The sequence below is a fragment of the Herpailurus yagouaroundi genome, unplaced genomic scaffold (genome assembly GCF_014898765.1).
Source record: "Herpailurus yagouaroundi ecotype Mexico unplaced genomic scaffold, PumYag 201, whole genome shotgun sequence".
Classification (NCBI taxonomy): Eukaryota; Metazoa; Chordata; class Mammalia; order Carnivora; family Felidae; genus Herpailurus; species Herpailurus yagouaroundi.
The window spans coordinates 2,061,956-2,083,976 of NW_024412432.1; the positions used below are offsets into that span (position 1 = coordinate 2,061,956).

The 22,021-nt window shown below is 46.7% G+C and overlaps 1 protein-coding gene across 2 annotated transcripts in view; it reads left to right on the forward strand.

Moving 5' to 3' along the window:
• Positions 1-21,062, forward strand: part of LOC121014183 (protein patched homolog 1) — a 60,627-nt gene extending 39,565 nt beyond the window's left edge. For both annotated transcript variants that reach the window (XM_040450234.1, XM_040450233.1), the window contains 9 exons: positions 987-1,129; positions 3,186-3,369; positions 4,785-5,065; positions 6,833-6,970; positions 11,077-11,219; positions 14,568-14,667; positions 15,217-15,471; positions 17,063-17,618; positions 18,150-21,062. In XM_040450234.1, the coding sequence (XP_040306168.1) occupies positions 987-1,129; positions 3,186-3,369; positions 4,785-5,065; positions 6,833-6,970; positions 11,077-11,219; positions 14,568-14,667; positions 15,217-15,471; positions 17,063-17,617 (1,799 nt within the window). In that variant the 3' untranslated portion in view covers position 17,618; positions 18,150-21,062. The remainder of the gene's footprint in view (positions 1-986; positions 1,130-3,185; positions 3,370-4,784; positions 5,066-6,832; positions 6,971-11,076; positions 11,220-14,567; positions 14,668-15,216; positions 15,472-17,062; positions 17,619-18,149) is intronic.
• The last annotated feature ends 959 nt before the right edge of the window (positions 21,063-22,021 follow it).

The following is a 22,021-nucleotide window of genomic DNA, read 5'->3' on the forward strand; positions in this document are numbered from 1 at the left end:
CGGGATCACTCAGCCCCTAAGGCCAGGTCACCAGGGCCCTGTTTTCTCTTCCAGCACGCTTATCTCTTTACAGCTGTAGCCAAACCATCAGGTCTGTAATGATGGTTTTGATTACAGAGGCCAAGCACAGCTGTGTGTGGTGGGCTGGTGGGCTCGCCCATCCCCCACCCCCAGAAAGCCCTTTCCTTCCCCTCCCTGTGCTTGCGGTTTGTCATCTGTTCTCACAGAGCCCCCTTGTATTGGCCTGTGGCTTCCTGTTCTCAATCTGATCCAAATTTACCCCGTGAGGCATTTCCCTGCGCACACAGGCGCACCCGAGATCCCTCCCCTCCCCCTCCTCCACACCCCCCCTTCTGAGGAAGGGTGGCAAAGAGGAACAGTCGAGAGTGAATAGGTGTTGGCTGTGATCTTTACACAACCTGGCAGCCGATCCCACAGCTTGTATTAGCTCCACAAGTCTAACAGATGGAACAAATTGACAGAATCGTGTTCACTCACCCTGGCCTCGAGAAGCAGCTGAGTTGCTGTTTGAAGTTGGGAATTTGAATGCGTTTTTCCTTCTCTGAGTGTACTGAAGAACCCACGGCTTCAGCACCTGACCGTGGCATGAAGTGGTCAATGAGCCCATGCGTCGTCCTCACCCAGCCAGCTGGCTCTCCCAAGCTCTCTCTCTCGCTTTCTTTCCAAATAGCCATGGGGGAGAAGCAGGGGTTTCTTTTTTTATGTAAAGGTAAAACACGTATATTTGATTCCCAGAAATGACTATTCCCCTCTTCTGCCTTTGAAGCAGGGATTGTTAGCAACCTGAAGTTCACTCATGAAAAGTCTAATAGTGTCACTTGAACTTGATATAGGAAAACAAGTAGAACAGAGAGTCTTTGAGGTTGACGTCAAGTACTTCCTTGTTCTGCTCAGCGTCCTCAGCCCATCCCATGGATCGTTTTTGTTAAGAAGTGTAATGTGTTATACACGTTTGCCTTTTCTAGGACTTCAGGATGCATTTGACAGTGACTGGGAAACTGGGAAAATCATGCCAAACAATTACAAAAATGGATCCGATGATGGAGTCCTTGCCTACAAACTCCTGGTGCAAACCGGCAGCCGTGATAAACCCATCGACATCAGTCAGGTACTCTCATGGCCTGACACCCTGGGGGTTTCAGAGGGCATCGTTGAGCAGAGCTTTGGGGAAGCTGCTATACTGAAAACTGTTCGACAGCCTACCATCCCAGCCTGCGCTGTCTGGAGACCCGAGGCATCAGGGGCTGAGAGAATACTGAATTGGCTCTAATTCACTTCATCCCATCAGCTAACTATGTGACTGCAGGCAGAGTGCCTCGCTCTGCTCCTCTGTCAAGTGGGGACAAGTGTGTTACCCTCCCTCGGGGGCAGTTGTTCTAACCAAGGACCCTCAAGGCAGTGCAGGCTCTTTCGGATCCTAGAAAAGCTGTGTTGTACTGTTCTCTTTTGAAAATAGTACTTGTTACCATGTTGGTCTTTATATTCCGACTTGGAGGGCTGGTAGCAGTCATTTGAACGAGCAGGATTTGGGGCGGATGTGTAAGTTAGGAGACCAGAGAGGTTACTAGAGGGGAGGATTGGTTGCATTCAACTCCTGGGGTCACCCTGGCCCAGTAGGTAGAGGAGGAGGCTAGGCATGTGGCTCTATGGTGAGGCAAACAGAAATGACGGCTGTTGGACCCTGAGCGCACCCACTGCTCTGATCACCCCGCTAGCTAATAGGAGCTGTTTCAATTTGGCGATCGTATTCTGCAACTGCATCTGCACCTTCGGTGATGCCTGCATCCCTGCATATCCCTTTTGATTCCTCGGGCGTGTTGGGAGTGTGTTCGGACCCTTCAGATTTCACATGAGTCCAGCATTACTACCGGCTCTCCCCGGATCCCATTCCCTCTGCTCCTTGCAGCTTACTTGCTTCCCTCAGGCAGAAAACCGTCATGCTAATGATCTTCCCAGCAGCTCTGTTTATTGTCTCCCCTTTTTTGCTGGCATTAAAGGTGACAGATTTACAAAGTACATTGTTCAGAGTTATTATGGAGTGTGAACTTGGTGCTTTATGGCCGCATGCAGCAGGCTGTCAGATTTGACAAGGATGTGGGCAGAGGAGCCTGTCGGAGAGATAGCAGGGGGATGCCCAGGGGCTGGGCCAGGCTTTAGGGACCAGGGACAGGGAGGAGCAAACTTGCTTGGGCCAGGCCCCCGGATATCACTTCCTCTGCCTGGGAGGGAGAAAAGCGTGCTGCGTGCACGGAGGCCACGAGCTGTGCTATGTAATTCCAGAGACGGCTTGAAGACATGCAGTTGTTACATATCCCGGGGATTAATTGAATCCAGACCCCTGAAATTTCGTTTTCTCGCTCTACTCTTTCTTCCTTCACTCTTTCTCTATTAACTGCTGTCACTGGTGTTTTTCATTTTGTTAAGAAGGCCCAAAGCATTGGAATCAGGCCTGCACCTAAAGTAAACAGGAACAATATATTTGTGTGTTTGTGTATGTGTGTCTGTCTCACAGTGTTTTCACCTAAGCAAAGCCCACAGGACCTAGTATTTGCCATGCCCGGGATGGGGCATGCTAAGCGTGACCACATCCCTCAGAAATCAGGTTACCCAGAAAGAGCGGAGCCATGCACAACCCCTTCCACTCTCTGGCGATGGGCATTTTGTGAATACACAGGTCATAGGAGGCTAGTGTTAGCAAAATTTATACAGATGTTGTTTTATTTTTATAGCTCTCCTCCATTTACTGGGTGGCATTTCCTTCAGTGTTAACAGCAGAGGTTAACTGCACACAGACGTGTATGGGGATTCTTGCCAGGTTTTTTTCCCCCTTCCCCTCCTATAAATATGTTTCTCCAGATTGTTCATTCTCTGCCTTGGCTGCAGACAGTCTTTTAGCATTCAGATTTAATTGGTTCAGTCAATTCCTGGACCATCTGCAGAACTGTGTGTGTGTTATAAACACACCGATTACTGCACCCTCTGATAAGTGCGTTTTGAAAGAAAGCAAAGGTGCTCTGATGGGATTTTCTACATGTTCAAAGAAGGGGCATTCTAGTCATTATTGCAAATGCTGGGGCAGGGTTCTGCTCCCCCCACCCCTCCAGGGAGGAGTATGTTTACCTCCAGCCCCATTCTGAAGGACCCCTGTTCTTCCCGTTTCGCAGTTGACCAAACGGCGCCTGGTGGATGCAGACGGCATCATCAACCCCAGTGCTTTCTACATCTATCTGACCGCCTGGGTCAGCAATGACCCCGTGGCTTATGCCGCCTCCCAGGCCAACATCCGGCCTCACCGTCCTGAGTGGGTGCACGACAAAGCTGATTACATGCCGGAAACCAGGCTCAGAAGTAAGTAGCCCTCCAGTGGGGCCCGCCGGCAAAGGGCCTTACCCTGCTCTCCCAAGCTCTGTCATGGCCCTCATCTGCTGACGCTACCCAGGGTTCAAAAGTGTAAACAGAACAATATATTTCTTTGAGTTTAAAACTCTGGGAGACACATGAGGATTTGTAATGGGATACAACCCGTGCTCTGTCACGTTGGGAAGTGAGAGCCCCTAACCTCCGTTTGTAACTTGCACTCTAGGATGTCCACCAGGCAGCTCTCTTTAATGCCAGCTGTTCCATGTGAAAGCTGGGGACGCCTCCAGGTTGAGTGGTATTTTACTATTGCAGAGTTTTATCTCTGGGGATTATATGTTTATCTTTACTTTGTCAACTCTGGCGTTGAAGGGATTTTTGGCAAGTTGGGTCATTCCTATAAGCCACCAAGCACCTGTATTCTGTCAAATCTGTTGAAACTGGAGCAGAATAGTTCTGTACACAGCAGCATCCTCTTCCTTTCCTCTCTCAGCCGCGACCTGGAGAGGTGGTCCCATACGGATTTAATTTGCATTTATGTTTAGAGGCGTTAGTAGCTTATACCTTGGATATGAGGCCGAGGGAGGATGTGACAAAGAAGACCGGTCCCTTTGCAGACATGGCTGGAGAGGAAGCGGGTTGTGCTTCTCTGTATCTAAACCCCAGAGCCTTGTGGCAAGCAGCCAAGGCTTGTGTTAATGAAAATTTATAGTTGAGATTATAATAGGGCAAATCATGTTTAGCAAGTCAACTGAATGACCCCAAAGGGTCTGGAACACACAACGGCAGTAACTAAATGCTTGTTGTGTGAGGATTTCTTCCCCTGCTGCTGAAGACTTAGCATTGCATTAAAAAAGAAGCATGGAAGGTTTAAGTGTGTTAGATCACTAAAAGGATAAGAAAGTTAAGCGTTTTTCTCAGTAAAGCATGACTTTCGAGTTATTTTGTTCTCATAAGTGATTGAGTAAAACAGTTTGAACTTCGTATTTTCTCTTGTGTCAGTTGAACAAAAAAAATGCTCCCGCCATTGAATTCTTACAAAAGTGACTGCTTCTAGAAGATTAAAATCAAAGGTTAAATAAATACACAGATCCTGGGCTCCTCCTCTCCCCAAGCAAATTAAAAAAAAAAAAAAAAAAATCAAATGTTGATTATTAAAACCTTTTTGAACCAAAGATTAAAACTGTAAAGGCCCGAAGACTGCCCTCGGTAGCTCGTTAGGGGAGAAGTGCAGTGAGGGACTCTGTTGCACAGTTCCCTGTCTGTTCGTTGTCGTGGCGGAGAATGCAGGATACAGATCTGGGGATGGCCGCCAGCAGGGTTTTCCACGTCTCTTCCATGCCTGGGGCGTGCCTGTTGACCAGAGCCTTCAGCCACAGCCCCTTCCCCCTGTCTTGTCTGTCCAGTCCCAGCAGCGGAGCCCATTGAATACGCTCAGTTCCCTTTCTACCTCAACGGCTTGCGGGACACCTCAGACTTCGTGGAAGCAATCGAAAAGGTCAGAACCATCTGCAACAACTACACGAGCCTGGGGCTCTCCAGCTACCCCAACGGCTACCCCTTCCTCTTCTGGGAGCAGTACATCGGCCTCCGCCACTGGCTCCTGCTATCCATCAGCGTGGTGCTGGCCTGCACGTTCCTCGTGTGCGCCGTCTTCCTCCTGAACCCCTGGACGGCCGGGATCATTGTGAGTTCATTCGGAGGGTTTTTGGGGAAGTCGGATTCCTTTCAGCCTAGCTCTTGCTGCAGCCGGGAAGTTGTGTTTATGTCTGGGCCTCTGGAGGAGGGTATAGATTGCATCATTCTTACTATATTTATTCTGCTGGAGGTGGCAAGGTTCGTGGTTAGGTAGTAGAGCCTTTAATGGCCTTCATCTTGTGTCCCTTCTCCTACAACTTTAAACTTTCCATGTAAAGATAGGGGAGTTTTTAAACACATGTTCTATAACAGCTTCCTAGCATTTATTAAACACAAACACTCTGAGCATTTATTAAATACAAATGTAATTAAATTTTTTAAATTTTTTTTTTTTTTTATTTTTTTTTTTTTTTACTTAAAGGGCCTTTTTGTGACTATATCCCAGACCTAACATAGAGAAGATTCTTCTAAAACAGGGGAGGGGGAGTAATTAGAGAAATTAGGACCAGGGGTACAGAGGTAAAATGGGTTTTGAGATGGTTTTGTGGGTGGTATGTGTTTCAAACATTGAAGGATAATGATGAACTAGTATTGCTGACCGATTTTTTGGCATCCTTCTTCCAAGTATAATACTGTCAGATTTGAAGTAAGTTTCATAGAGAGTCTAATAAAATCATGGCAGTGTTTAAATTCCATGAACTGTGGTATAGACTTCAAAATGCCAAAATTATAAAAACAGAGACCAGGACTGGTTTCTGTACCATAAGTCTGTGCAGCAGGTATGTTAAAAGGTAAATGTTTAGTCTGCAGGGGTTTTCATGGTACTTAAGCAATTGATGTTGTCCATCTTTCATTAGCTTACTAAAAGAAAGCAAAGGAAACTTTTATCGTACTTGCTCCCCACCCCCGCCACCACTGTCCACTGCCCCACCCCCAACTAGGAAAGACCATTCACTCCTTGTCTTCCGCCCGGGGAAAGTTTACCATTTTATTTGGATTTTCTCCCCTTTGACTCAAGAAACTCCAGTGTCTACCTCACAGATTTTCTTTCCATCTCTGCGCAAATTTTTACAAGGCAGATGGAAGGCAAATAAAAGCTTTTCCTTGGATTTAACTGTCTGCTGTGTCCACCCGCCTCTCTCCTCATTTCTTCAAAGTGAAGGCGCCTGTAACCTGACCCATGTCAGCTGACCAGAAGGTCCTCTTTTTCCCTAGCCATCCTCTCTTAACCCATGGGCTCTCCAAACAAAAGCAAGGCTGCCTTTGCGTAAAAGAACTTTTTTTCACCCATCCTGTCTGCTTTCTTTAGGATGCAGGGTACAGAAACCCAAAACACTAACGTTTCAACTCTGTTGTAAGTTTGGAAGGACACTTTCTGATGATTAAGATCAAAACAGAAGCAAATACCTTGTTTTAAACTGTATTAGATTTGTAGCTAGTGACGAGTCCATGTTTGTGTAATTCTTATATGCCTCAAATGGAATAATTGTCATTTTTTTTTCGTTTTCTAGAGCAGGTGTGTTGGAAAAACAATTCATGGTAGAATACTAAGCGTTGCCTCTATGTACTCCTTGTACAAGCTGATGTCCCAAAGCAGCTGTCCCAAAACTGTCCCAAAATCTCCCTTGTCAGCAGGGACACGGTGAATTAGAAAGTAAAGGCAGGTGTCCAAGTTAAAGCAAGTCAGCGCCTGCCTTCTGTCTGGGTCCCGGGTGTTTGTCCATGCCCCACCTGCAGCGAGCCCCTCCCTCCTTTGTCTTCAGCACCTCCAGTGTGTGTGTGTGCCCATCCACTCATGCTGTGCATCTTCCTGAAGGTGACGGTCCTGGCTTTGATGACGGTCGAGCTCTTTGGAATGATGGGCCTCATTGGAATCAAGTTGAGTGCTGTGCCTGTGGTCATCCTGATCGCTTCCGTGGGCATCGGAGTGGAGTTCACCGTTCACGTTGCTCTGGTATGGTGGACCTCTTCACTGAGAACTTTATGAAGAGGCAGCGTGTTTCCTCTCACTCTCGTAGTCTCCCAAGTTGGAAACCTTTCCATTTTCTCCAGTGTCAAGGAACACACATAATGACATGTCCTAGTGAAGAGGCTTCAGAGCACAGGCAGTCCTGTGCTGGGACAGGCTGACATCTAGGCGGTGTCCTTCCCCACTGGGAAGGGGGGAGGCCCACTAAGGAGAAGGGCACGGAAGGTGAAAGAATACTGGGCCGGGTCAGTGTGGGCCAGGAAGGATTCTGCTTATTTGGTGCCCTTAGTGTCAGGTCCATAAGTTGTCACCTTGGTTCCTAAGTTCCATGCTGAGAGTGTGTGTGTGTGTGCGCGCGCGCACACACACGCACACACACACACGAATATACATGGGTAAAGTGAGACCACACTCATAGGCCTGGCAGGGATGGCGTGACTGAGGGTGAGGCAGGTCAGCAGCCAAGGAGATACCCTGGGGCCGATAAGGCAGAGGAACTCCTTCTCCCAGGTAAGCCCACCCAGTTCCTTCAACATCCCGGCCTCCAAATTCATGAAAGCAGAAAGTAAGAGAACTGGGGTTGTTCTCAATGGCATTTCTCCCCACTCTCTCATTCTGTGCCTAGTCCCGTGAATGGTTTGTTGGAGGAAGTTAAACGTCAGGGTCTTTAATCCAAGAGGCAAACCAATAGTGTATATTTCTCAGAAAATGATTCAAAAGCCTCCTAGCAGTGTGTGAGTTCTGTGCACACTCGCACTTATTACACCCTCATCCTTGGGGTTATTGATAGGTGCTCAATAAATAGTTGCTGACTGAGTAAATACTCATGTTTGGAATGCCCTACCTAGGAAACCTAGCATTGAGCTTGGGTCAAAGTCCTTTTGGCCTTGCTTTCTCAGTCACTAGCATTGATTTTCTTTGGGCTCTTTTTTTTTAATTTTTTTTTTCAACGTTTATTTATTTTTGGGACAGAGAGAGACAGAGCATGAACGGGGGAGGGGCAGAGAGAGAGGGAGACACAGAATCGGAAACAGGCTCCAGGCTCTGAGCCATCAGCCCAGAGCCTGACGCGGGGCTCGAACTCCCGGACCGCGAGATCGTGACCTGGCTGAAGTCGGACGCTTAACCGACTGTGCCACCCAGGCGCCCCTTTCAGGGCCATTTTTATGCACTTTGGAGACTGTAAACTTTTGTGTTTCAAAAAAAATGTTGAGGTTGTCCTGTTTTTCCTCAGTGTATAAGGAACAGCTGATAATACAGAAGGAATATTCTCTAAATTTGGAGACTACCCCAATTTTTTTCCTCCATTGATCTGAGAGGAGGGAGAGGGTATTTTTTTTTATGTAATGTTTATTTATTTTTGAGAGAGAGAGAGAGAGAGAGAGAGAGAGACAGTGACAGAGAATGAACAGGGAAGGGGCAGAGAGAGAGAGGGAGACACAGAATCGGAAGCAGGCTCCAGGCTCTGAGCTGTTGGCACAGAGCCTGACACAGGGCTCGAACCCACAAACCATGAGATCATGACCTGATCTGAAGTCCGATGCTTAACAAACTGAGCCACCCAGGCACCCCTGAGAGGGGATTTTTTTTAAAAAGAAGAGCCCACTGACCTAGAGCTTAGAATGTAAATAATTCTTAGTATCATTTCTTCAAAAAGGAGAAAACTTGAGAGTTAAGAATCCACCAGTCATTTTATTCTGTGAATGAAAATTACCTTTTTAAAAAAACTTTGGTAGCTAGCAATGCAAATAAGAGCATTCTAGAACAGGTTGTTACAGTAAAAATGAAAACTGCAGCCTTCAAACTGTTGTGGCGCCCTGGGCCTCACACGTGAGGTAGTGTGAACATAAATGTCCATACCAGTGCTGGGTAAACAATTGAGGAATGCTTCTACCAGTTGTATAGATTTAATTCCAAGAATTTAAGGACTCTCAAGAGCCAACTCAGCTTTGCGAGCAGTAACCCCCCGCTCAGTGCTGGTAGCCCACACTTTCATTGAGACACTCTCTACACTCAGGATATGGTGTTCCTACCTGATCCTGTATGTGAAGATCTATTTAAAGCAGGCAGTTACTGCTCTTCCAAGGTGTGTAAAATGATGGAATAAGGTTGGTGAGGAGCACTCTTCAGGGAATCAGTGGTTCCTGTCAGTTAGCTATTCCCACAGCCTAAGTTGTACATGAGATGATAAAACCCTGCTTGACCCCTGTGGCCTCATGGCCCAAGTATGGCACAAAATAACATGGTTCCAAACCATCTTGTTGCTTTTCTCCCAAAAGAAGAAAGGTAATTGTGTTGACCCTAAAGTCAGCCCCACTCTGAAAGAGCAGATACACTTTAGAGAAAGTATGGACACACATAGCACATTTTTGTAAACGTTTCTTTCTCCATCTGCTCAGAAGAACAACCTTAGTGTTCTTCCACAGGCTACCCAAGGGATGGGAATGCCCCCAGTGTGTTATAGACCTTGATTTATTTTTTTTATTTTTTTTTAATTTTTTTTAACGTGCATTTATTTTTGAGACAGAGAGAGACAGAGCATGAACGGGGGAGGGGCAGAGAGAGAGGGAGACACAGAATCGGAAACAGGCTCCAGGCTCTGAGCCGTCAGCCCAGAGCCTGACGCGGGGCTCGAACTCACGGACTGCGAGATGGTGACCTGAGCTGAAGTCGGACGCTTAACTAACTGAGCCACCCAGGCGCCCCTAGACCTTGATTTTTAAGGGGCTGTGACCTGCAGTGTGCCCGAGCTGTCTCATCTCGGCATGTCCCAGGGCAGCCTTTAAGTTTCAGGCAAAGAAAGGACTTGTGCCAGCCTCAGTCCTCTCTGTTGGGGCCCCACTGAAAGGCCACGCAGGGTATAACAGTAACTGACTCACGTTAAAATGGTCCTGGGTCACACTGTCAAGCCAATAGTCTGATTGGTGTCAACAGCATTCTTGACCTAGCAGAGCTTTAGGAAGGTAAAGGAGGTGGGGATATAACCACATGGAGTTAAAATAAGCTTGAATTTTTTTTTTTTAATTTTTTTAATGTTTATTCATTTTTGAGAGAGAGAGAGAGTATGAGTGGGTGAGGGGCAGAGAGAGAGAGGGAGACACAGAACTTGAAGAAGGCTCCAGGCTCTGAACTGTCAGCACAGAGCCCGACACGGGGCTCAAACCCACGAACTGAGAGATCATGACCTGAGTTGAAGTCAGATGCTCAACCGACTGAGCCACACAGGCGCCCCAAAATTGGCTTGAATTTCAAGTCGTGTATTTTTCTTGTGATACTTCCAAGGTGTTTAGAGAACACAGCAACAGAAATGCCACGTCATCCACGAGGAAATACGTACTTAGCACCCAGTTACATGCAACCCTCAACTAAGCCTACTCGGAAGTAAGATCTTGACCTGCCACAAAATCAGAAAGAATGCTGTCATTCTCACACCACAGCTCTCCCATGTGAATGCTGTGTGCTCATTCAGGTTGGGGAGTGGGGGGGAAACAAGAGGAGTAGCAGTGAATAAAGGGACATTTTGCTCCTTTTTGTATAGTTTTGGTTTGGTTTTTAATTTAAAGTAAATATGCTTGGGACGCCTGGGTGGCGCAGTCGGTTAAGTGTCTGACTTCAGCCAGGTCACGATCTCGCGGTCCATGAGTTCGAGCCCCGCGTCAGGCTCTGGGCTGATGGCTCAGAGCCTGGAGCCTGTTTCCGATTCTGTGTCTCCCTCTCTCTCTGCCCCTCCCCCGTTCACGCTCTGTCTCTCTCTGTCCCAAAAATAAATAAGCGTTGAAAAAAAAAATTTTTTTTTAAATAAATAAATAAAGTAAATATGCTTTCTGTCTTTTTTTGTCGTTGTTCAAGATTTGCGTCAATATCAAATATGATGCAATATCATGAACAGGTCATTTTAGTGTAAGCCTAGATTTAGGTACCTGAGCAGCCCGGATTAAATAGCCCAGGAGCTAAATGGGAAGCTGTGAGGAGGTCCGTACAGGTCCATACAGACCAATTAAAACAGCTTGTATGTAGCATGTTGGACCAAGCTGACCATGGACCAGGCCCAGTCCGGACATCTGCTCACCCCACGTCTTCTCCTTGCACAGGCCTTCCTAACAGCCATTGGTGATAAGAACCGCAGGGCCGTGCTTGCCCTGGAGCACATGTTTGCACCTGTCCTGGACGGCGCTGTCTCCACTCTGCTGGGAGTGCTCATGCTGGCAGGATCTGAGTTTGATTTCATTGTCAGGTAAGCAGAAGGGGAGAGAATCCTTATTTTTAAGAATTGTTACCACTGTTAGGATCTCTGTTGCTTACTTCCTTGTGTGTCCGGTAGACAGCAGCATGTCTTCATTGTGACTCTACTCTCCTTCCCCCTAGACTGATGGAGGTATAACTGACAAATCAGAATCGTAGTGTCTAAGGTATACAGCATGATGTTTTGATATGCCAACCAGTACATTGTGAAATGACTACCACAGTCTGTGACTCCACTTTCTCTTGCATTTATTAACTCAGAGATATGCTGAGAGGTATAAGGAAAAGGTCTTTTTTAGAGGCCTTTTAGGGAACATCTTGGGGAGAAGAGACGGAGAGTCTGTGGCCAGCAGCAAAGACAGCTCCACAGCTTGAAACCAGAGGGCCACCCAGCACCCCGGTGTTGACCTGGGTTCCCCTCAACTGCCCAATTTTGACCTTGACTTCTCTTCCGAAACTATAGAAAACTTAAAAATACCCGAAATTGTCACCTACATTTTATTCTTTCAGGAAGCAAAGGTGGCATGCCCAGATTTCACATTCAAGTTCTCACTAAGATTTAGGGAGTCTTGGGTATGTGACTCTGGTGCCATGTGTTTGAAATCCAGGCCTAGTTTGGATACTTCTCCTTGGAACCCAAGGCAGGCAGTTTCTGGTAGATTTATGAAGAATGCGAGTTTGTGAGGTAGAAAAGGAGGGCCAAGGTTTCCTTCTGAAAAAAACTTGACAACTGCAGGGAAAGACCATTTTCTTGTCTGAAGAGCCTCCACAGCATCGTAAAGTAGCTACTCTTGGATGTGACAGTGCTGCTCTGTGGAGGGACAAGGCCAGAATCATCAATAAGTGAAAGGCCAGAATTAGAACCGTGGTAAAGCAGAACCAAATGTGAGACATGGCTGTATTGTTTGGGATGCTTCAAATAATCTGGAGAGAGAATAGAAAAAGGCTTTCTTGGTGTGCATGCCTGTAATAGGTCTTTGATTTTCAAGTAAAAAGAAGAGGGTTTAAAGTTTCAGCCCAAGTTCCCTTATTACAGAAAAAAGATCTATCCATTGGTCTGTGGCATACCCCATAACCCGTTGGGCAGTTCGGCAACAGAGAGTTAGCCTTCCTTGAAGGAGTGCCGGAGTTTACTGTGTGTAGTTTAGTACAGGGTAAATGAAGAGGTAAAATAGCTCTTGCATCGTGGACCAGTACTTCTCACACCACAGAGTGCTTATGAATCATCCAAGGCTCTCTGCAAATGCAGGTCGGATTGCACTGGGTGCAGGGAGCGTGTAGAGTGGGATTGGCATTTCCAGCCAGCTCCCAGGTGATAACCCAGGCTGCCAGTCTTCTCTGCACACACTGTTAATCACCTAACAAGCCAATTAGTACATTCTTGTTTGCCAATACCAGGTAGATAGATGTATGCCTAAATTAGATCAAGGTTTTGGCCTGAGTTTTATTTTCAGCTCTTAACTTCACTTTGGCTTTTCCTTTATTTCCTTAGCACACACATATTCAGGCATTAGTCGATGTTTCTTTATGGTATAAAACCCCTGTGTCAAGCAGAGTTTCTTCTGTGTTTTTCCTCACTCGACACAATGCAGTTACAAGCACCTCAGTGCCATTTTACACAACGAATAATATGGACCCAGACGGCCTCCATGTAGCTTACAGTCTCTGGGGGGAGAGAGAGTTCATGGCACTTCAGAACCATGGGAAACACTGAGTGTGATGGGGTCTCAGAGGATCTAACTCAGCCCTGTGGGGACACTAAGTGAGACACAGAGAGGAAACGTAGCCAGAATTAGAGCAACCAGCTGGGAACCACGATGGAGGGCAGAATCCCAGCTCTCATCCAACCCATAGCTTCCTGTTCTCTCCCAGAGATATCAGGGTTCTTGTTTCAAGCACTTAAAAGGGCTTCCCATTTTCTAGAACTGGATGGATTAACCTGATAAAGCCCTCACTGAGGTCAACTAAATGAGCAGACATTGTATACGCTAAGCCGTCAGAAATCTAATTGGTCTGTTTATTCTACAGTTAGATGGATGGGATGCAAATGTCTTAATGCCTGCTGCTGATATATGCTTCAGCCTAAAGTTCCAGCAGTTTACATTAGAGCAAGACATTGGCGGCTTGGTTTTTACTAATGCAGTTCAGAAGTTTCTAGTGTTTACAATAGCTGCAAGGTATTGGTGTTTTTATAGGGAATCTCTCTCCTTTCATCTAATGTCGAAACAACATATAGTCATGGCAAAGTTTGGTGCCTGTTCTGTTTTATGATCAAGAGGACCCTTAACAGATAGATATCTTGCCCTCCCTCTTCCCAGAACATCCTGAGCTCTCCGCCCCTCACCGCAGCCCCTCCTTGCAGCAAAATCGCCCTACACTCAGTTCCAGAAATGCACGTTTGCGTGGAGCCCACTCCCTCCAGCTGTGTGGAGTGTCCTCCAGCAGCTCTCCCGGGCTGACAGGTTTACCTTGGTATTCATGAAGGATCCCAGACCTTAGCCCTCAATGGTGGGAAAGCAGGGCCACTTGCGCACTCTCCCCTTCTTCATGGTGCTGCGGCCTTTATGTTTGAATTGGCTGACGCAAAACAAGAGTATTCAGAGATGCTAAATTGTTCAACAAAAGCTTGGCCCGCAGAGCAGCCCCCTCATTGTGGACCGCCCTCCCCCACACAGAATGGGCAGCGTTTTCTCTGCAGAAAGCTGGTTCTTGTGTTCTAAAAAGGTTGCAATTGGAGCTGTTTGGTAAAACTGGAACTCACAGAATTCTAGGCAGAAAGTTGTGATTAATGAAAGCCCAGGGAAAGCCTTACCTGATACGCTAGAGACTTAATTAGAGATTCTGCTCTAAGATGCTGAAGCATTTCACAGTGGATTAGCTGCCTGCAGAAGTGGGCTGCTTTTCCTCCTGAGCTAAATTGTTTAAATTCTACACCCTTCACTTCATTTGTTTGCTTCTGCTGGGTTTTCACGGACGGGGCCCCTCTGCATTGTATTTGTGCTTCCAATCTGCTCAGCCATTCAGCTCACATTCCATATTTTTGTGTTTGTGTAACACATTCATAAATAACATTACATGCCAGGAGATTTCAGCAAATTAACAAACTAATTTTTCTCTCTTCCCTTCACGAACTAACACTTTGGGTTGTGGAATGTAGTCCTCGAGAGTCACAAGGTAAAAAGAGAAAAAAAACTAATGTCGTGCTGAACCACAGTCTTTTAAACTGTGTGGGTTTTGTTAATTTGGGGTTTTGATGCGCTGTGTAATATTTGGGCACGTGAAGGCTTGCTGCTCTTACTTTTGCCACAGTGAATGTTCCTGTGTCCCTTTTATCTTCAAGGTATTTCTTTGCTGTCCTGGCAATCCTAACAATCCTGGGTGTTCTCAATGGACTGGTTTTGCTTCCAGTCCTGCTGTCCTTCTTTGGACCGTATCCTGAGGTCAGTAATTATGCCGGGCTGTAATGGACAGTCCCCAGGCCACCTGAATGCTGTTTTTCCTTGTGTCACTGTTCGTTTAGATCTTTAGGCAGACCCACATTGCCGATTGTTTACTTTTTCAACATATTTCAATAATTATGAAGTTTTTCATAGAAAAACCATGGCTTTTTTCCTCTTCAATTTAATAGTTTGGGAGATGCAGGACTAGTTTTGTTTGGGTTTTTTAAACCAACTGATTGGCGGCCTGAGTCGTGTAGTCCGGTATCAGTGAAGCATTTTCCACTCAAGATGAATATCTGGGCTTGAATCAAAGGAAGAGGGGCACAGCCTGCCTTTCCAAAGTGTAAAAGCAGAGGGCAGCTCTTTTGCTCCAGCTGTCAGGCCTGATGGTCCTCGAGGTGGCGGAGTGGGGGAGGGGATAGCGGGAGAGGCTGGGGCAGTCGGGGGATGGGTGCAGAGACCCCTGAACAAATACTGTGCTTTGCACTTTAACTGTGACCAGCAGGTAAATGGATGATCACACTTTTAACATGGAATCTCCTTCAATAGGTGTCTCCAGCCAATGGGCTGAACCGACTGCCCACCCCTTCCCCTGAGCCGCCCCCCAGCGTGGTCCGGTTTGCCGTGCCCCCTGGTCATGCAAACAATGGGTCCGATTCCTCTGACTCAGAGTACAGTTCTCAGACGACAGTGTCGGGCATCAGTGAAGAGCTTCGGCACTACGAGGCCCAGCAGGGCACCAGGGGCCCTGCCCACCAAGTGATCGTGGAAGCCACAGAAAACCCTGTGTTTGCCCGCTCTACAGTAAGTCACCCTAGAGGCCAGCCCCTGCCTCCTCTATGCAGCAAATCCCAGACAGATAGGATTTAAAAATAAAGTATAGGTTAGGTAGAATCCTATGAAATTGCCAATCTTTGACTCCAACTATAAAAACATGAGTTGCGTGTGGTTCTATCTCATATAGATTGAAAAGGGCAGGGGCCAGTAACAGTAGCTACAAAAAGCATTGGTATGTGTCTTGTTTGGGCTAAGTATAATTTGAGTTTAAGGGCCAGAGGTAAAGCATGCTTTGCTTTTTTTTTTTTTTTTTTTTTAAGCCGTATATCATTTTAGAATAATACTTTTTGTTTTTAATGTAGTGGTATTTTTATTGCCAACAGAATGATTTTTTTTTCCTCTCACTTCTGTTACTTTTAATTGCCCTTGGTACAAAATTATTTCAAGTATTAATGTCCAAGATTTTACCAGAAGGAGCTGGAGGGAGCAGAGAAGCTTAGCCTTCAGTAATTCAGGACAGCCATAAGCAGCCTGGGAGCCCCTTCTTGGAGGCTCTGAGAGCCGCAGCCATGCTCCCTAGGATGTCCTTAGCCCCCCAGGCCTAGAGCACAGCACACAAAACCCGAGGAAGGTTCTAAGGCGCGTGCTGCTCCAACTCAGGGCCTCCTGCTGTCCCTCCAGGAAATGGGTATTCCAGTCCCAGGCCAGAGCAGCCCTTCCATGAAAGAGAGAGAGGCCAACCAAATAACCTAAATTTTCCTCCTCTTACCCCCCGTGACGATGCCTGCTGAGCTGCAGTGTGAATCTGGTTTTGTTCAGCGGGAGCCTAAAAATAGGTACAAGCTGAATGACTTTGAAGTTGGTCACGGTCCTTTTGATTGATGTGGCCACTGTGTTGCTCCATGCTTTGTATAGAGACCCAGAAACCAGATTCCTAACAACCGGACAGAGCAGCACTGCCCCATGGAACTTTCTGCGATGATGGAAACGCTCCCTCTGTGCTTGCCAGTATAGTAGCCACTCACCACATGTGGCTGTTGAGCACTTGAGATGTGGCTAGTGCCACGAAGGGACTGAATTTGGAATTGTTGTTAATTTAAATGCAAATAGGCATATGCTCCTAATGGCTACCGCCCTCAACAGCATAGGTATAGACAGTCCTGCCGACGTGCTGCATTTACGCGAGCCGGAGCCAGATGCTCAGCAGTTCACAAAGAGGACGAGCTTGGGATCTGACTCTGCGGCACAGGGTGGAGTGGCAAACCGAGAGGGGGGCAGCCCGGGTGCTCTCCGACCACAGCCCTGCATTTATGGGCAGCAGCTATATGTGTCTGGCCAGCTGTGCTACAGAAAGCCTAGACATAGGGTCCAAATAAGGCCTCTGCCACGTCGTGGAGGTTCTAAAAGAACAAGTTTTTCTTTTGTGGGTGGAAGGCCCAGTTGGCTCCCGGGAGCCTCTCCCAGCCATTTGTGGGGCTGACTGAGCACTTGGTGAAGAGCTGTGTGTGGGTGGCCGGCGGGAACCGGAGCCAAGAAGGGAAGGCTGGGAGCGGCGGGGGGCGATGCCCTGCCTGGGGTTAGCACCCCGCCTGTTTTAACCTGCCCTCGCCCTCTGCAGGTGGTCCATCCCGAAGCAAGACATCACCCACCCTCAAACCCTCGACAGCAGCCCCACCTGGACTCAGAGTCCCTGCCTCCAGGACGGCCAGGCCAGCAGCCCCGGAGAGAACCCCCCAGAGAAGGCTCACGGCCACCCCCCTACAGACCGCGCAGAGACGCTTTTGAAATTTCTACTGACGGGCATTCTGGCCCTAGCAATAGGGACCGTGCGGGCCCCCGGGGAGCCCGTTCTAACAACCCTCGGCACCCAGCATTCACTGCCATGGGCAACTCTGCGCCCAGCTACTGCCAGCCCATCACCACTGTGACGGCCTCGGCGTCCGTGACTGTTGCCGTGCACCCGCCGCCTGCCCCCGGGCCCGGGTCCGGTCGGAACCCCCGAGGGGGTCTCTGCCCGGGCTACGGGGACTACTCTGAGACTGACCACGGGCTGTTTGAGGACCCCCATGTGCCTTTTAACGTCCGGTGCGAGAGGAGGGATTCCAAGGTGGAAGTCATAGAGCTGCAGGACGTGGAATGTGAGGAGAGGCCCCGGGGCAGGAGCTCCAACTGAGGTATGTGCGGCTGGTGGGTGGGCCTCGGCAGCAATGGAGGGGCACCCAGGGGCACGGAGGGCAGAGCTCCCTGGGAGTTCTTTAGGCTGCATCCTTGGGGAGCCCCTGGGCATTGGTATGTCCCACACTGAGCCCCAGTGACCTCTCATCTCCCTGGCAAGGATGCCATGTCCAAGCTTTGCCATCCTCGGGGAACCCATGGAGCCCCAAACTGGGTGTCTCACCTCGCTGCTCACCTGTTGAGGGTTAGTGCAAGTTAACAAAGACGCTAACAGCTGCACCTTTCACCTGGTTTTCAGGCTTTATAAAGCCCCACCACAGGTATGTATGCCACACATACAGCTCAATGCGTCGGTTACACAGTGAACACATCCGTGTCGCCAGGCCCCAGATCAGCCTCTCATGCCCTCCACCCAGCACCCCCAGCCTGAGTTCTAATACCAGTGAGCAGTTTGCCTACTTCTGTGCTTTCTGAATATACAGACTCGTATACCCATTGCTTAGTTTGACTTCCTTTTTTTTCTTTCAAAGGGTGAGTAAAATCTGAAGCAAAGAGGCCAAAGATTGGAAGCCCCCCCCCACCCCCCCCCCCCGAACTGCTTGAAGAAAACTGCTAAGAGTTATACAGATGTGCACACCAGGAGAGCAGTTCAGTGTAACCGACTGTATTATTTTGTGAAATAGTTCTATAAATATTTAAGAGGTGTACACATATGTAATATACGAAGGAACCGATGTAAAGTAGTGCGATCCGGGCTCTCTCCACTCCTACCCCCCGAGTGGGCAGTGGGGAGGCCACAGCGGGGCCCCTCCTGATTTGTACATTGGTCTCTGTGCCACAACCAAGCTTAACTTAGTCTTAAATTTCAGCATATGTTGCTGCTGCTTAAATATTGTATAATTTACCTGTATAATTCTATGCAAATATTGCTTATGAAATAGGATTATTTTGTAAAGGTTTCTGTTTAAAATATTTTAAATTTGCATATCACAACCCTGTGGTAGTATGAAATGTTACTGTTAACTTTCAAACACGCTATGCGTGATAATTTTGTTGTTTAATGAGCAGATATGAAGAAAGTACGTTAACCCCGGTGGCTTCTCCAGGTGTAGTTGGATGCGATTCTGTTTGGCTGTGCGTGTGAACATGTGTGTGGTTTCCTGATGTACTGTACTGTGATTTTTTTTTTCTTTTTTTGTTTCTTTTTACTGTCTGTAACCCATCGTGGGCTCCGCCCTAGTTAGGCTGGAAGAGTCAGGATATCTTTATTGCTTGGTGCTGGTGGAAAGCTAGCCCTGAATGTCGCCTTATCCCTCTGCCCGACTTGCTTCAGGTACAGGGCGTCTCTTACGATCATTGGCTGCTATCCAGACACTCCTAGTTCATGCCTCAGAGGAGATGGGCTCCGCTGTGTGGGTCATTGTAGTGGACGTTGGAACCTCAGGGTTTAGAGCTAACATCTGTTCATCTTCATTGGTGTTAAAGAGTTCTAGAACGTGCTTAGTGGTGAGCCTCACCTGAGCCATGAATGTTACTCTAGAGTAGGCAGCATCATTGTACCTCTCGTGACACACACACACACACACACACAGGCCCACACACACACGCCCACACACCCTCAAACGTTCAAGAGCAGATTGGAAGGAAATCTTTTGGAGACAACGATCCTGCTATGAGTGGAAAAACCTGTTGATTCTGGGTCCACAATAAACCTGGAGGTGATGTTTTGAGTTCCTACAATTTAAACTCCCCTCTTCCTAAATTGCACAGTTGGTGGGGCTTTCTAGATCTCTTTGTATCTTCTTTAAAAATAAGTAGTGAGCATCCAGTGTGGTGGTATGGAGTCGGAAGTTCTACAGGATGAGAGCTTCAGAAGGATCCTTCTCAGTGCGTTAATGTTAACATTATGAGTACACGCTTCCTAAATAAACTGTGTCCCTCCTCTCAACCTTATTAGTGTTCTTTCAATGTGACATTGATTGAAGAGCAGGGAGATGTTAATTGCATACACCCCACTGAAGAATGTATACGGAGGCAGATCTGTCAACCAGGCATTATTTTTAAAGATTTGCTTCTGTATCGATTCTGTTGTCTTGCTTTGAGGTTTGGTCTTCCTCAGCTCTTAGCCAGAGACCAGCAACTGTCGGGGAAGCAGTGGATACCCGGACTAAGCTACTGTAGGAGCACAAAAATGGCAGCTTCCATTGTGCCCTCCTGTTTTACACGGAAAATCTCAGTCAAAAGTCAATGGGCTCCCAGTAGTACCGAGCAGTATAGTGACCTCAGACCCTAAAACTTGCCACAAAACTGTAAGATACTAATTGTAAGCCACCTGTGGCCGCCAGGTGTGTGTGTTAATGTGCCAGGGGCCCCGACGGGCCCACATCTACTGTTTGGTGCCTCTGTCAGCCACACTGTCTGTCCACCTAATAGCCAGCTCTGCTCAGAAAACTTACGTCCTGCGTTCAGGAGAGAGATGATGCAAAATTCTGAGGTCTGCTTCCCTCTGGCTCGTGGCATGCCCTCCTCGCTCCTTTCCTGAGCCCAGCTTGTGTGGCGTATGACAGTTTGCACAGCCCTGCTTTCTGCACAGTGTAGAACTTTCTCCCGTAGTCACATTGGCAAAGGGAGAACTCGGGGGCTGGCAGGCAACTAGAATTTCTCTCTCTCTCTCTCTCTCTTTCTTTAAAATAGTTTTATTTTGTCTGTCTTGTTTGTTCATTTGGATGTTTTAATTTTTTTTTAATCTTTGCTGATATTTATAATTTTGTATCATAAGAATGTTTTCCTACAGTATTTGTCATGCCAGTTTATAACAAAAAATGCAGGGATTTTATTTCTATTGGAAACACTATTACAGCTATGTTTTACTTTTGAACAGAATTTTTATTTGTATAGAGTGCTTACTAATGTTAAATAGTTCAGAGTATATAACATCTTCATTAAAGACTCATGGTAGGTTTTAGTGTAAGGAGTTTAAAGGAAATAAATATTCAAACTGGGTCTCATTGTCTGCCAATTTTGGCAGAAATGGGTTTGTGTCATTTCAATTACAAAGATAAAAGTATGCCATATAATTTATTTATATGAAAATTTATTTTTGTAGTGTACATAGTAGTCATCAAGTCTTTTGACAGAAGTATATTTTTAAAGAATTTATATGTGATGAATCCATGATATCTGGAACTTTGCTGAGACATGAGTGGGGCACGCTTTTCATTGTAAAGTACAGCAAGGAAAAGAAAATGCTTAACAGTGTTAAGAGAGTGAGATGGAGTAAATATTCATGCAATTGTGAAATGTGTATTAGTTACCATTTGTGACCTAGTGTGGTTCTCATTTTAAACCTTGGAAGGCAAAAATGTACAAACTCTCTAAATATTAATGTTCAAACACTGATAGAAATTCTAACATGAATAAAAAATAATATAACTTGTTGGTTATGTCTTTGTTCATGGAATGTTTTTTATTACAGTGTTTTATGTAGGCAGCACGTCAGGCCATCGTAAACTTTGTTGATTTGTCTTAGTAACATTGCTAAAGAATCCTTTCTTGTTCTACCTCATGGAGGCATTGTTGATATATGAAAAGTTCTAGGTTTTTATTTTCTGACACTGAGAAAGTTCCTCAATTACCATTCAAAGGGATCCCCTCCTCATCACTTAACATCTTTGTATGTGATGCCTAATAATTAGAGGGAACATTTATAAAGATAAATTTGATGACTATTAAAATAAATGGAGGTGCCATACTTAAATAGGAGGGCTGATGATACGGGGCTAATTGAACCTGATCTAGAATGTTTTCTTCTGAATGTTTATATGATTACATCCCATCTTTACTAGAGCCATGGAGAAAAATAAGACCAGGAATATCATAGCGATCTGAAAGCAAAGAGCGGTGGGGAAGAACTCAAGACCCAAACTGTTACAAACACATGGTGAGAGGTCGGCAAACTGCAGTCCATGGGCCTCCTCCTGTTTTTGTAAAAATTTATTAGAAGACAGACACACCCATTGACGTACAGATTGTCTGCCTATGGCCTCTTTCCAGCTACAGTAGCAGAGTTGAGTAGTTGTGACACAGTGTACAGCCTACAAAGCCTAAAATAATTTACCGAGTGGCCCTTGGGAAAGAGTTTGCCGATCCATTTTAAGATAGGGTCATCCTAGGCTGATGATACTCAAGAGGGGCTCATGGATCGGCAGCACTGGAGTGTCTTGGAAGTTTTCTAGAAAAGCAGAACTTTCACTGCCACCCCAGACCTACTGAGTCCTGGGAGTGAGGCCAGGAATTGTGCTTTAACCAGCTGTCCATAGTTCTGATGAACGAGCAGAGGCAATCCCTAAATTCCTTCCAGCTGAATGTGACCATGGTTCTATTATTCGACTCAGGCTACACA